This window comes from Ascaphus truei, chromosome 1 (genome assembly GCF_040206685.1).
Source record: "Ascaphus truei isolate aAscTru1 chromosome 1, aAscTru1.hap1, whole genome shotgun sequence".
Lineage (NCBI taxonomy): Eukaryota > Metazoa > Chordata > Amphibia > Anura > Ascaphidae > Ascaphus > Ascaphus truei.
Window position 1 is genome coordinate 183952789 of NC_134483.1, and position 13920 is coordinate 183966708.

The window sequence follows — 13920 nt, forward strand, 5'->3', positions numbered from 1 at the left end:
GTGTGTTCACGGGTATCCTCCCCCTATGTAGGTTAGGATAGGTTAATCTATTTGGGAGGTATAAAAGAAAATGGGCCCTCTCCTAAATTGGCTTTTCTCTGCACGATTCCAAGGTCTGGATGGGAGCAACACCAATACATAAATAAGATTATGTTATTGGAAGATAATGCAGCGGTATCTCCCAATAACGTAAACATGACATTAACCCTATGGTAATGAGCAGAATTATGGCTGGCTGTTCCTGCTTAAGGTAATATTGCGTTATTTGCCCGGGTTTAAAAGGAGCGTAGTGAATCTAAGCCGGTGTATCACTGCAGCCAGACAACACTTTACCATATAGATCTGAAGCTTCTCAATTATAGTAAATTACATTATAACAATTATCGCTGGTGGTAGTAGTGAAAACTACTCCATTTGGAGGGGGGGAAAAAAAGAAGTTTTACAGATCCACCTTGACAAAGATCTGCAAAGTTATTTCTGTAATGAACATTACTGCATTCAAAACTGCTCACCCAATATGATCTAGACTTGTGTGAAGCTTTGTATGCATTAACTATTCATTAAAAAACATCCTTCAAGATGACAACTTTAAAACTCACGAGACTATGTATCAAGACAATTCTGGAGAAAGACCATTTTGCTTCATGTTTGTAGTGGAGAGATCTTTAGCAATGTACGTTGGATGTAAGAATCACAAACAAGATTGTTACATTTGATGCAGCCTGAAGCAGGAAGTGTTACTTTGCATCGCATACTTTCCGTGCATGGACAGTCCCCTCAAGAATATTATTCCATGTTATGGGTTTTTTTCTTTCCGTGTGGAGGTTGATCTTTCCACATGCATTGTTTGCAAATGCATTTATATCATGAATAATGGATTCATTCACCACGCTTGAAAATAAGGCTCTAATAAAATGCCTTAGTCAATTAAATGTATTATAGTGTATGTTTACTCCACAATCTATATTAAGTTTAATGTTAGAACAAAAACGTCTATAACACTGATATATTGCGTGCCTAGTACTTAACATTTAGATTAACACACATTCCCAGCTAGCTCAAACTCCCACACCCACCACATGATGAATATATATTTATGTCAACCAGAGAGCTACTGAGCGTGGCAATTGCATACAACAAGAGACAGGGGTGCCCAATGCTACATCCCATTGACAAAACATATATGATGAAAAGTATAAAGTAAAATACTTCAATAATAATAATATTAAATACTTGGTTATTTGGTTAACCCTTTGGCCAAAGCGTTATAAGCCTGCATACCAACGTAAAGGTATAACCAAATTAATGAAGGTCCTACACTACACTGTGAACCCTTCCTTTTACCTCTGTATGAGGGGAAGAACCATTATAGGTCTTGTTCCTGCAGCAAATGAAATGACCTCCCAAGTTAAAAAGGTGAAGGAGGAGGAGTGAGCTCTGGGGGGAGGTGCCACCAGCCTCCAATTGACTGCTACCAGTCAGACATAGATTAACACACATTCCCAGCAAGCTCAAACTCCTGTAGGACCTGCATTAATTTGGTTATACCTTGACGTTGGTATGCAGGCTTATAACGCTTTGGCCAAAGGGTTAACCAAATAACCAAGTATTTAATATTATTATTATTGAAGTATTTTACTTTATACTTTTCATCAAATATGTTTTGTCAATGGGATGTAGCATTGGGCACCCCCTGTCTCTTGTTGTATGCAATTGCCACGCTCGGTAGCTCTCTGGTTGACATAAATATATATTCATCATGTGGTGGGTGTGGGAGTTTGAGCTAGCTGGGAATGTGTGTTAATCTATGTCTGACTGGTAGCAGTCAATTGGAGGCTGTGGCACCTCCCCCCAGAGCTCACTCCTCCTTCACCTTTTTAACTTGGGAGGTCATTTCATTTGCTGCAGGAACAAGACCTATAATGGTTCTTCCCCTCTTACAGAGGTAAAAGGAAGGGTTCACAGTGTAGTGTAGGACCTGCATTAATTTGGTTATACCTTTACGTTGGTATGCAGGCTTATAACGCTTTGGCCAAAGGGTTAACCAAATAACCAAGTATTTAATATTATTATTATTGAAGTATTTTACTTTATACTTTTCATCATATATGTTTTGTCAATGGGATGTAGCATTGGGCATCCCCGGTCTCTTGTTGTACTTAACATTTAGTGTTAATTGTTAGCACCTACCATAGCACTGGATACAAACTTCATCCAAAATAGTTCGGAACTTAGATGTGAGAGGGGGCAAAGAGTCAAGCTCAATTTTTTTGAAGTCCTCTGGGCAGTCTTTCTTTAAGTGACCCTCTCGCTTGCACAAGCTGCACACAACTGTAGGCAACTGAGTTTGAGAAGAATACAGTACAGTGAAGTCTGATATCTAAATTGCACAAAATGTCTATAGGCAATCACAACACCCCACAACCACAGACCGTCATATTACGATACATTAAGGCATAAAAAGCCTGTGTGACAATAACACCCAATGAGAAAACACTACAAGTACAAGAAAGTAACTTAACAGGCACTTGAGCATTTGCATACACTTTTGGGAATCTAGAATTGCTTACACAATTTTCTTTCCTCATTTTGTTTTCCACCTGTATCATATAACCTTTCACAAAGTTAAAGTAAACAAATGGTGTAACTAGAGTAATAAACGTTTACTGGCTTGTAGAAAGTCAGGTGTTGTGTCAGCACCTGGAACAGACCATATAATGCTAGCACAATATTGGAGTTGCTAATATAAGTAACAGTGAGGGCATATACTTTCCTACCTTGCCTCTTCTGAAAGTTGATTTGTTGAATTCGTAAAATAAAATGCCCTCTCCTGCAGTGCTTTCTACACAGGTGGACTCCTTCACATGGTCTTCAGTTTTCAAATGCTCTGTCAAAGGAAGATCCATAAACTCATCTTTTTCAAGGTCTCTGAAGCACGTAACATAGACCTGTTCTGCCTGCTCATCATCATCTTCTGACAATACATCATCACCCGAGCCAGTGTATGTGTGGTCCATCTCATCAGCGGTGATGCTATCAAGATGAGCTCTCCGATTCAGAACAAGGCTGGCATCCTCTTCATCTTCATCCTCGTCTTCAGAGTTATTTTCAGATGCCTGCCCAAGACCCTGGGTCACAAACTCAGTTGACACATCTTCAAGTTCTTCTGTGCTCTCCTCATCCATGTCACCTTTGTCCACAAAGATGCCGCCAGCTTCCAACCCAAACGCATCACTTTCCCTCACTGCTGCATTGGCAAACCCTTCCAAATCTGACAGGCTGTCTGTCTCCTCATTGCCTGGGACAGGGGCTTCTCCATTCTCACTATCTTCATCCAAGCCTTGATCGATCAGGATATAACCTCCCTGGAACTTTTTATCATGGGTGAGATTGTCTTCATCTTCAGAATCATCATTACAGCTTTCTAGTTGCTCAGGGTCACATGAAATAACCTTTGTTATACAGCCAGAGTCTACCAGGACATTGCCAGGGGTTATGGTGTCAAACACCAGTTCTTTCCTTGACAGGTTGCAAGCACTATCCAACTGTTTGCAATATTGAGTGGGATGTGACTTGTGGCTATTCTGACATGATACTACAGAGTCGAGACTCACATCAATCACCAAGTCTTCTAATTTTCTATTTATCTCTGCCATCTTGCTTGCATCCGGTGCCTTGTCAGCAGCATTTTGGGAGGATGCATCTTGGTCTTCTGCTCTCCGAACTGGTGTACCAGGACAAGTGGGTTTCTTTAGATTGGACGTTGCTGATTTTTTCTGGGGCATTGCAAAATATTTGTATGTTGCCCTCAGACAGTAAAGCATGTATTCATAGACTAGTTGACTGTTCAAGGACCTTGCCACATTCCTCTTTACAGAGTAGGGATCTGAGATTTAGAGAGAGAAAGAGAGGGGTACATACGTTTGCTGGAGGTGCTAGCTGTTGCCTACAGTAGATGTTTGGTATAAAGAAAGAACCAAGAAAAAAAAAAAAAAAAAAAAGATCCAAGTTACCTTCTATAGCAATTCGCTTTTTGGGCCAGTCTTTCAATTCCCTAGAAATGTTCTCTTTAATACGAATACTGATGACCAAGTCGGCCATATCAAATTCCAGTGCATAGAATCTGAGCATCTCGACCCAGAGTTGACCAATGGGTACCTGACACTGGTGATCTGCAGCAAAAACCAAGGAAGCCTGCAAATTATTAGACATGTTAGAATAATTGAGTTTGTAATGGTTGATTTTCTATTTTGTAAATTATTAAATATAGATGTTTGCCCTCAACAAATGTGTGCGGACAATAACCTTGAGCCATTAATAAACAAGCCACAAAAACATGGTTTGTGTAATAAATAAGGATTTGAAGCACTACCATGTTGCAATGGTGTTCGCATTAAACCTACTGAAATGTATTATTTTTTTCTCTCTTGTAGAGACAAGATTACATTTTTTTAAATGTATTTTTCTAAAGTAGAAATTTGCCCATCTCAATTGCATAATTCATATGAGAGGTCATATACAACTTGCACTCCCTTAGCATTTCAGGGATTTTTTTCATTAACAAATATACAGTCTAAGACCGTAAGAACATAGCGGCATTTTCTCACCTTGCCTGTTGTAAGAGAATCTTGTTTGGGAGGATTATCACCGTCTGCAGTAGCACTGTGCTCCCACACCACATAGTCCTTCTCTGGTACTCGGAGATTAAAGTGCCCCAATTTCCCTAGTGAGAATTTTTCAATCTAATAAAACGACATGGAGAAACCAAACTGCATTGATCAAAAAAGGAAGATGTTTATTAAAAATAAATGTCATCAAATCCCACATCCACTATGTAACTGCATAAAAATGTTAGCATACCTTGTTGTATGCAAATAAAACTAGAAGCAGAGATCAAACTAATTTTATCAGGCATCTGGTCTGCAGCTTTATCAAGTAAATGAAGAACTGTTCAACACCTCAATATAGTTGGCTAGTTTCACCAATGTTAAACTAAAAATATGGCAAAAGTAGAGCAGCATAAAAAAAAATAAGTTGCAGTGCAAAATCCCAAAATTCAGTGACTGCTTCAGAGAATAGTTTTTTCCTCCAGCTGTTTAAGAAAATAGTAGGTTCTTTACACGTTTCAATGAGGATACAATATGCTTTTTCATATATTCTCAATAATGCTGTAGTCTCCATTCTCAAGTCAGAAAGAATGTTTATTTAGTTGAAAGAGCAAACCTCTAAAGATGATAAAAACCTAGGTGTAAAGAAAAATGTGCATGTCACAAATTTCCAAGCACAACGTTTAGAAAGTGTCTTTATATTTGTTCCAAATGACACACTAATGAAAATCCTTCAAGGAATGAATTGGTTCATTGATGCCTCTATTATAGCTCATGTTTGTTTTACTGGATTTCTGTTTGGTTGTTACATTACAAATTGTCCTACACAAATTGGCCTAAACAAAAACAGTTCATCCGTGTGACCACCAGACAAAGTTACTACTTACCTACTGTACTACAGAAATATACTACACTCAACCCGTTTAATGTACGAGGGAGACTGCAATGCATTACTCTTCTCTACAAAGTATCTCTAAGCAAATTAACTTGTCCCCACTAAAGATCCAGATAATTAAAGAGCACTCAGAATGATTGTTAAAGTGTGCCAAGTATACCCCACTCATCAACTCCTGATGCCCTGTAGCTACCCATTTCTAGAGCCATATCTGCAGATTCAAGTAAGCTCATTAGCAAATAGTGTGGGTTAAATCAGCGGTGCGCAAAGTGGGGGGGGGCATGAGATTTTTCTGGGGGGGGGGGGGCACAGCATTGTAGGGGCCCTGAGCGCTTCCCCCAAGGCATTTAAATTAAATGCTGGGGGATCGCGTGAGGCCCCTGCAACTCTAAAAACTTACCTCAACTCTGCCGGCGTAAGGACTCGTGTCCATGGCAAATGACACCGCGTGAGGTAAGAGGTGACGGGGGTGGCGCACCACCGGATAAGAACAGGCAGAGGGGGTGAGCAAAAAAAGTTTGTGTGCCCCTGGGTTAAAATCACATAGGGGTACACACACACACAAAAAAAAAAAAAGAAGGACTGTAGGACTTGCATTTGCCATTAGTGCAAACTTCTGAACTAGCCTTTGCTCTGCAAGATTAGAGACCTTTACTGCTGCGCCATACCACTGCGCTTTCCATAATCTTAATGTGGAATTTCAGAAGTGGAGGACATTCTTCTGCCAGAACAAGAACTGCTGCAGTCAAGAAAAGTTTGGGGATACACATACCCATGTTCCTAAATAGACAGGAAGAATAGGTTCTTTTCTTTGTTGTAGGAAGAAAACCACCATGAGAGCAAACACATATGGAGGTAGCCCGCCTTCTTCAGGTCTGTCGATGCTACAGAGCTGTAGGAAAGACAAAAATGTTAACATTTGAGCTTATAAGCCCATCCGGCTACATATATATTACAGATATTTATGTTTTTATATATTTTCTTTTTTAGAAGAGCTACTTTCACCCTTTGTTTCTTATTGTGACGGGAAGGGGTAACCAGGCTATACAATAAAGGTTAAGCCCATCTGGTTACCCCTGAGAACTGTGGGTCCCTGGCAGCTACATAATACATGGCCGCTGACTTATGGTGCCATCACATGTAAAAGTTAAAAAAGTGTGTCCACTGCTTTTCCACTTTTCATGTTCCCTTTGCCCTAGACTCATGAAACTTTCTAGTGAAGCAACGGAGGATTGGTGGGACAGCGAACCCAGAGAAAAGCATCAACTCCTCACCGGGTAAGTGAAAAAATAACAAAAAAGTTGATTATTTACATTTTAAAAAACATAGAACATGAGGACAAAACAAAAAATCTCACGCGAAAAGCGCTTCCTCAAGGGAGAAATGCAATTGTTTTGTTTGCAGGAGTGTGGGGGCCAACGTTACCGGTAGTCCTCCAATTCTCCCCGGCATGCAGGCATGATTTGCTGGAATGCGGGTTGAATTACACCAGGGCTGCCCAGTGTCCCCCAGACTCCTGGTTTTCGAGCTCAGATATCCCAGACCCATTTCCCTCACAGGTATGGGTATCTTCAAGTTATATTATATATAAAACATATTATATTGTGTTGGTGCATTTTCTATAAATGTCTATCCAGTCAGCCCAGGCATCCATATAGGTGCCGGGAAGTCTGGATAGACAGAGTTCAAAGAGGAGACAGGATGTTGAGCGGTGTCAGGGTGTTAAGTGGCCGGGGCAGTGCGGAGTACTGGGTCCAGAGAACTGAGACCCCCTGCGGGGAGGACACACTGGTCTGCCGGACTCAGTGGAGTCTGCACAGTAGGTGGCAATGGGTTGACTGGGGGAAGCGTCAAAATGTTTCCCATTTGTCAAATCATATGTTCCTCTGACGTCAGCCAGAATGTAAAGCATGTGACAATGTAGAATTCTACATTCTTACCTAAGCTGGCAATTGTTTGGTGCTTGTCATACATCCGTAAAAATCCTGATTGAAAGGTAGCCATTATGTTAGGCCCACAGTTTCAATCAATTTTTCAGTCAGTGTAACTCAGCAACTACAATGTATTCTGATATTACCAAGGTAACATTATTTATTGTTACAGTTTACCGCTGGGAACATTGGTAGCAAATGTACACAAACAGGAAAGTGTTGCAACAATCTTGCACTGCTTGGGAGGTGGGCTAAAACCTGCTTTAGAAATCAAAGGATGCTTTAAGACTAATTAAAAACGGCAGTAACAGTTGAAAGCAAATAAATAAATAAAAATAACGTAAGATTTCACATGTTTTGCAGCTTTAAAACCATAACGTTACTGCCATTACCTAATTTTAGTCCATGAAAGGTTTGACCCTACAAATCCCAGGTCCGACCAGCACAATGTTTAAAATCAACATTACTCGTCATAATAATATTAAAAAATGGCACTCATTTAGAGGACCCAAAAAAAAAAAAAAAAAAAAACTTAAACAAATAATGTTTACCTTAGATTCAATCAACTTTAACCCTTTGAGTGCCAGTGGGTTCACAGCACCAGTGCCATAGACACTCCAACACTCGAGATCACGTCACTCATGATGGAACAGAAGAGGTGAACCGCTTCGTGAGAGATTGTGTTCTGCACTCCACAGGACAAGGACAAAGACACAGGAGTGCAGAACGCAAATCGCCCCTACGAAAACAAGCAGTAAGGTTAGGACGTAACTATTATGTCATGCAGCCCCTGGAGTGCCAGATTCCATGATGTAACAGCTACGTCGCTAGACAACCAAAGGGTTAAAGTAACATTTTCACTAGGCTGTGTGTGTAAAAATAAACGTGTCTATATTCTTGGGGTCTGTAATGCTAATGTTGTCTGGTATTTAGTTTTGGCCAATATTGGCAGCAAAGGGAAAAGTCACTTTACAGTTATACTCCAGATACATTTATGCAGCTACCAGACCCTTGTAGTACATTTTCTACTTCTACGTTCTGCACTGCTGCCTCCAAATGGAGGGTGCTGAGAATAGGTGAGGAAACGTTGTCACAGGGATATTTATGAAAGATCACCAATGTGGCGAAAATGGTTGTGCTTGGAATCAAATACTCAAGGGTGCGTATTTAACATCAACAACTCAACCAATACACCACACCAAATTCTCTGTATTGATAGGAGTATTTATCCTAAAAGAGTAAGGAGTATTTATCCTAAAAGAGTAAGGAATGCAAAGCAGATGAGAAAATCACAGTGAGCATAATAAAACAGATGTGCTCATTTTAAGTGACCAGAACCATGACATTTTAGTAGAAGTATTTACCTTTGCCCAGTATTGGAAAGCAACCACCAAAGAAATAAATCTTGGTTCTAGCTCGCCCAGCGCAGCTAAATGGTTGGTGGTCAGGCAAGCATTCTCATTGCCAGCACTCACTTTACACAGAAGGCCACTGAAATGGAACAGATCAGATTAGTCCTGTAAAAACATTGCTATACTTTACATATGCAAATGACTAGAAGGCTGTTCTATTTCTTCTATTGAGCAAAGGTGTTACAACACAATGTATAGGCTACAACATGACTACAACAAGTATCTATAAAAAGTAAAATAAAAAACATGAAAAAATAGTATTGTTTAAATTTTACATGAGGCACCGGGGTACACTTCAATTACATTGATGCAAAATACAAAAAAAATAAAACAAGCATTTGATTAAAAAACAGTAAAATGAAAACTAGCCACCAATCAGACCTCTGCTTTTCTCTGCAGACAACCACGGGCACTCTGGCATGGAAATCAGCATCAAAGTCAGAGAAGAAATCTGAAATGGAAAAGGTAGACATTTACCACTTACTCGAGAAGTTTCAGCTAGGTGTACTATTTATAGTGCTCTAACAGCTGGTACTTCCAACACTGACCTGCATCATAAGAATGTGTAAATATGTAGTTCTTGGCAACATCTAATACCACTTCAGTCTGTTCAGCTGTACTAGGACACACCATTAGGGGCCCATTCTCCATATGCCAGAACACTGTTTCAGCACTTATTTTAGTGTGTTCCAGCATTTCCAAAAGCCCCCCTCTCGCCATAACCCTCTCCCCATGCCCTACCTGTAGTGCAGGGTCTCACCTGGTGGCGGAAGCCCATCCAGGTAGTTCTAACATGGAAGTTATTCCCCACCAGAAGTCGGGCTCAATTTCTGCAATCCCTACCTAGGTGGGCTCCCTCCATTGTCACCACCGGAGCGGAAGGACCTGCCCCACAGGTAGGGCCTCCCGGGGGCTTTTTTATTAAAAAATAAATAATTTACTTGCACCAGGGCCCACCAGTGACTAGTTCCACTTCTAGGAGTGTAGATACCTTACTGCAATAGACCACCATTTTAATGATTGGATCATATGTTTGCATACAGCGCAATTGTCTTCCTAAAACAAAATAGAATTATACTTAAAATATTTGGCAATTGCAGTTGAGAACCGCAATAGAGAATAAAGAATGACATTTTTCCAAATGCATTTGTGAAATATGAAGCATTTTTTTCCCTTTTAGATTAGATTTGCGAAACGTTTCATCAAGCCCCGAAGGGCTAAGTATATACAACATAACAAAATTGCAATGCACGGGGGCGTGGCCAGAAGGCTGAGCGAACTGGTTGCAGATCTGCTGTGCTCCTCAGACAATTACCGACAAAACCAACGTTAACTCCCCAAAGTCAGGAAAAAATAATAACAAAAGACTACCTAAAGGTCCAGGGCACGGACGAAGAGGTTCTTGGGCACCCCTGACTGAAGCCAAGCCCAGAATTGGGAACAGTTCGATTGCTCGTGGGTCCCCCTTTTGCCCTCCAGAAAATCCAAGGTGGCTGCTGGGACCGCGCGGCTGAACTAAACACAGATTTCTGGGTCCCTACAAACAATGGGAGGTAAGTGGGTGCCGTGCGATATAACGCAACCGAGAGGCAGGGGCACATCACAGAAAACTGAGGTGGTGTAGCCACCCACCCCTCTCCCAAAAAATACAGCGCGCCTGCACTGAGCCAGAGTCACAAGATGGCCCTGGCCAGGGTGTAAGGAGTCATGCCTATCAATCAGACGCGCGGCAACAGTGAAGTGAGGAGGGGAGCATACGCCCTGAGGCTACTGACCTGCCCCTGAATACCCTACCAGAGAGGGGAGCCAGCAGTCCTCTGATGTGTTGCCAGGAACAAGAGGAAGGGGTGCATAAGTGGAACAGAGGAAGCTGGCACCAGGGTCCTATTTCAAGAGGGCTGAACCAGCACAGAGGTGAGAGAAAGTGCCAAAGATCTTTCACTCCCCTCCAACTACACCCTACCTTGAACCCCAACACCTATCTCACACTGTCCATCGTGCTCCGTGCACTCCCTAAGATAGGCCCTGGAGAGAGGAAGAAGATTAGAGACAACGGGGAATCATAAGCTCAATGAAAAAAAAACAAAAAAACAAATCTGCAAACAATGAGCGAGACACCTCAGTTATGAGGGGGGCTTAACTCAACTTAAAAATATACATCACCCAATCAAAATCAGCTCAAATTACAAATAAACATTTGCTGACCAAACAACAACAACCATGCCTAATAAACAACAAAAAAATACAAATAAAAAAAGCAGGCGGCCCCGCGGGAGGCCTCCCTATTCTTCAAAAAACACAATACGGGAGCTAAAGATCAAGGTGTGTCTGGTTGCTGGCGAAGACACAGATCCAGAACCAGACTCCGGAGAAGAAATAGACGCCCACTCACTAGTAAAGAAATGCTGGTATTTGATCAAGATATCAAAAGTTCTTTTCACTCTGAGATAGAGTATCCACCACAGTCTCAAAGACGAGATAGCGTCTATAGGGGACCATATTGTGGACTTGGAGGAGAAGGTAGATACCACCTTCCTTGCTCAAGAGTCCCAGGCAATTCATGAACTAAAAACCAAGTTAAAATAATCTTCGAAAAACTAGAAGATACAAAGAACCGTTCAAGGCGCAATAATCTGCGGATCAGAGGAATACCACAAGTGGACAACGCCCCAACTGGACACATATCTTAACCAGCTTTTAACGTCTCTCCTACTGAAAGTACCGGGGGATAAACTACAGATGGAAAGAGCACATAGGCTCCCTAGACCCAAAAATCTAGTTCTAGCAAAGCCATGAGATGTGAACACACGTCTACACTAATTCTGTATCAAAGAGGAGATCCTGAGATTCACTAGATCCACCTCAAAGATTGTCCTGGTCAATGTTCAACTTCTTATCTTCCCTGATTTGGCCCAAATTACGCTAAACAAACAGAAAATGCGCGCGCAGATCACCAATCCACTGCAAAACAATAAAATTCACTATCGCTGGGGTTTCCCGTGCAGGCTACTGTTCACCTACCAGGAAACAATGTATGTTCTTCTTTCACCAGAAGAGGGCGAGGAAAAATTGAGATCACTGGGTTTTCTTGAGCCAGAGGACTCTGAGGCCCCCCAGCGGGCTCGTCTTTCACCTAAAAACAGAGCCCGGCATGGGTGAAGACTCCAACTACAAGGCAAGCGAAAACTTTGCCTACCTGAAAAATTGGAGCTGACCACTTAAGAATTTACCTAAGATGACACCGCAAGTTGAGATGTGCTCTAGATAGAAGTTGCAACTGGATATGTTGTCCACTCCAGAAACGTTTTTCAAAGTCAAATAAGGGTCGAGTTATCTGGAGACTGTCAGATTGAACCACCCTAAAAGACTAGAGTTGATTGAAAACCAAGAAACCAAGAAACAACAACTGAGGACAGTTTCTCAGGCGGCAATGTCTTCTGGAAACCAGTTACAAACTGCTAAGCTGTTCACCCCAGAAATGTTTTTCAATGTTAAATACAGGTTTTGGGATATTCGCAGATTGTCCGCCAGTTTGAATTACTCTGAAAAAACAGATCCGTTTGCACACTAACGACTAATCGAAGACTGGATCTCAGGTTGAAATATGTTCTGGATATAAGCTATGATAAGTTGTCCACTGCAGAAATTTTTATCCAAAGTTAAGTAGCTGACTTTAATACTATATATTGGGTATTGAAAGTTATGTCCCATGTATATTTTTTACACTGGTTTTCCCCCCCCCCCATACATTGAGCACAGGTTTTGAAATAGCTGAACACTAACTGCCAGTTTGATCAACTCAATGCTTCCAAAAATTAAGAGATAAGATGTAAATAACCACAATATTTGATTCCCTCTCCTTGATATGTACAACCATCCATATAATGCACCCCGTATTTTATAGTGTTTCTTTTGTTTTTCCTTTATAAAGATTCGACTCCCAAACAGAGGAGTACTGTGGCGCTAGGCCACTGCCCGCCTTCCTCCCTCCAATGTTCATTTACCCTTTGAATGCGATGGTTTTGCACAACGGGATCCATTTTGGTTGGTCCCCCCAAACAAAGTTTGGAAACCGGGGTGCTCTGCTTATCCCCCACCTACCCTTTCTCCATGCCTAGTTTTGCAAGTGTTTGTCATTATTGCGTAATCTCTGTATTATTGGGTACATATGTTTATGCACCAGAATGTTTATTAAGTCTGATGCATTGTTTTTACTGATATGTATATGTTATCACTGTATTCAACTATACCATTTACCAGTGAAATATGACATGCCAATTAATATAATTTGTCAAAACACTACGGTCCTAAACACCCCCCGAAAAAGACGAATAGCTCTCTGAGGCTAAAAGACTAGGGGGAGATATAATGCTGCTACAAGAAACCCATCTGAAAAAAAAGAAGATCACGGCTATTTAGCAATGTTTATCCTTAAACACTTCCATAAAAATTTAAATTTTAATGTAGACAAAATCAAAACGGATCTCGCAGGAAGAAACATTTTAGTTATCACAGGCTCATCGGATTCTACTTCTCTAACAATAGTCAATATTTATGCCCCTAATGAAAACCAAGAATCTTTTTTCCAAGAGTTAACAAATTTATTATATTCTGTCCGAAACGGTCTAATTCAAGCTGGAGATCTAAACGCAATAATGGACCCAAATTTATAGTTATGTGAAAAATAAAGTACAACCTCTTTGAATTCTATGGTTTTACATATCAGGACATAATAACAATCATCTGTTCCTCAGCAGGTCTTAACATTAGGTAAATACAACCGCAGATGAACAAAAACACATGACATATTACAAAGTGTCATGATTTAACAAAAATAAAGCCAAAATGGAGAAGTGTCATGCGGGCCGATAGGAAGCCGCAAGGGATGATGTTGCGGCTTACTATTGGCAGGATCTTTAAACCACCATATTGGGTGCCCAGCCGGTGCACCTTCCAAGGTGTGTATTTCGGGAAGCAGGGGGTTAGTGGAGCTGAAATCAATACGGTTCACACATCGTTTAAAAAAAAAAAACTCCACAAGATGTAACGCTCCTTTAAGTTACTCAGTCAGGTAG

At 41.0% G+C, this 13920-nt stretch overlaps 1 protein-coding gene across 1 annotated transcript in view; it reads right to left on the reverse strand.

Moving 5' to 3' along the window:
• TUT7 (terminal uridylyl transferase 7) overlaps positions 1–13920 on the reverse strand; it is a 64173-nt gene that overhangs the window by 26656 nt on the left and 23597 nt on the right. The window contains exons 8-14 of the mRNA XM_075599034.1: positions 9227–9296; positions 8798–8924; positions 6275–6394; positions 4608–4742; positions 4014–4194; positions 2778–3886; positions 2191–2341 (exon numbers count right to left, since the gene is read on the reverse strand). Of these exons, the coding sequence (XP_075455149.1) occupies positions 2191–2341; positions 2778–3886; positions 4014–4194; positions 4608–4742; positions 6275–6394; positions 8798–8924; positions 9227–9296 (1893 nt within the window). The remainder of the gene's footprint in view (positions 1–2190; positions 2342–2777; positions 3887–4013; positions 4195–4607; positions 4743–6274; positions 6395–8797; positions 8925–9226; positions 9297–13920) is intronic.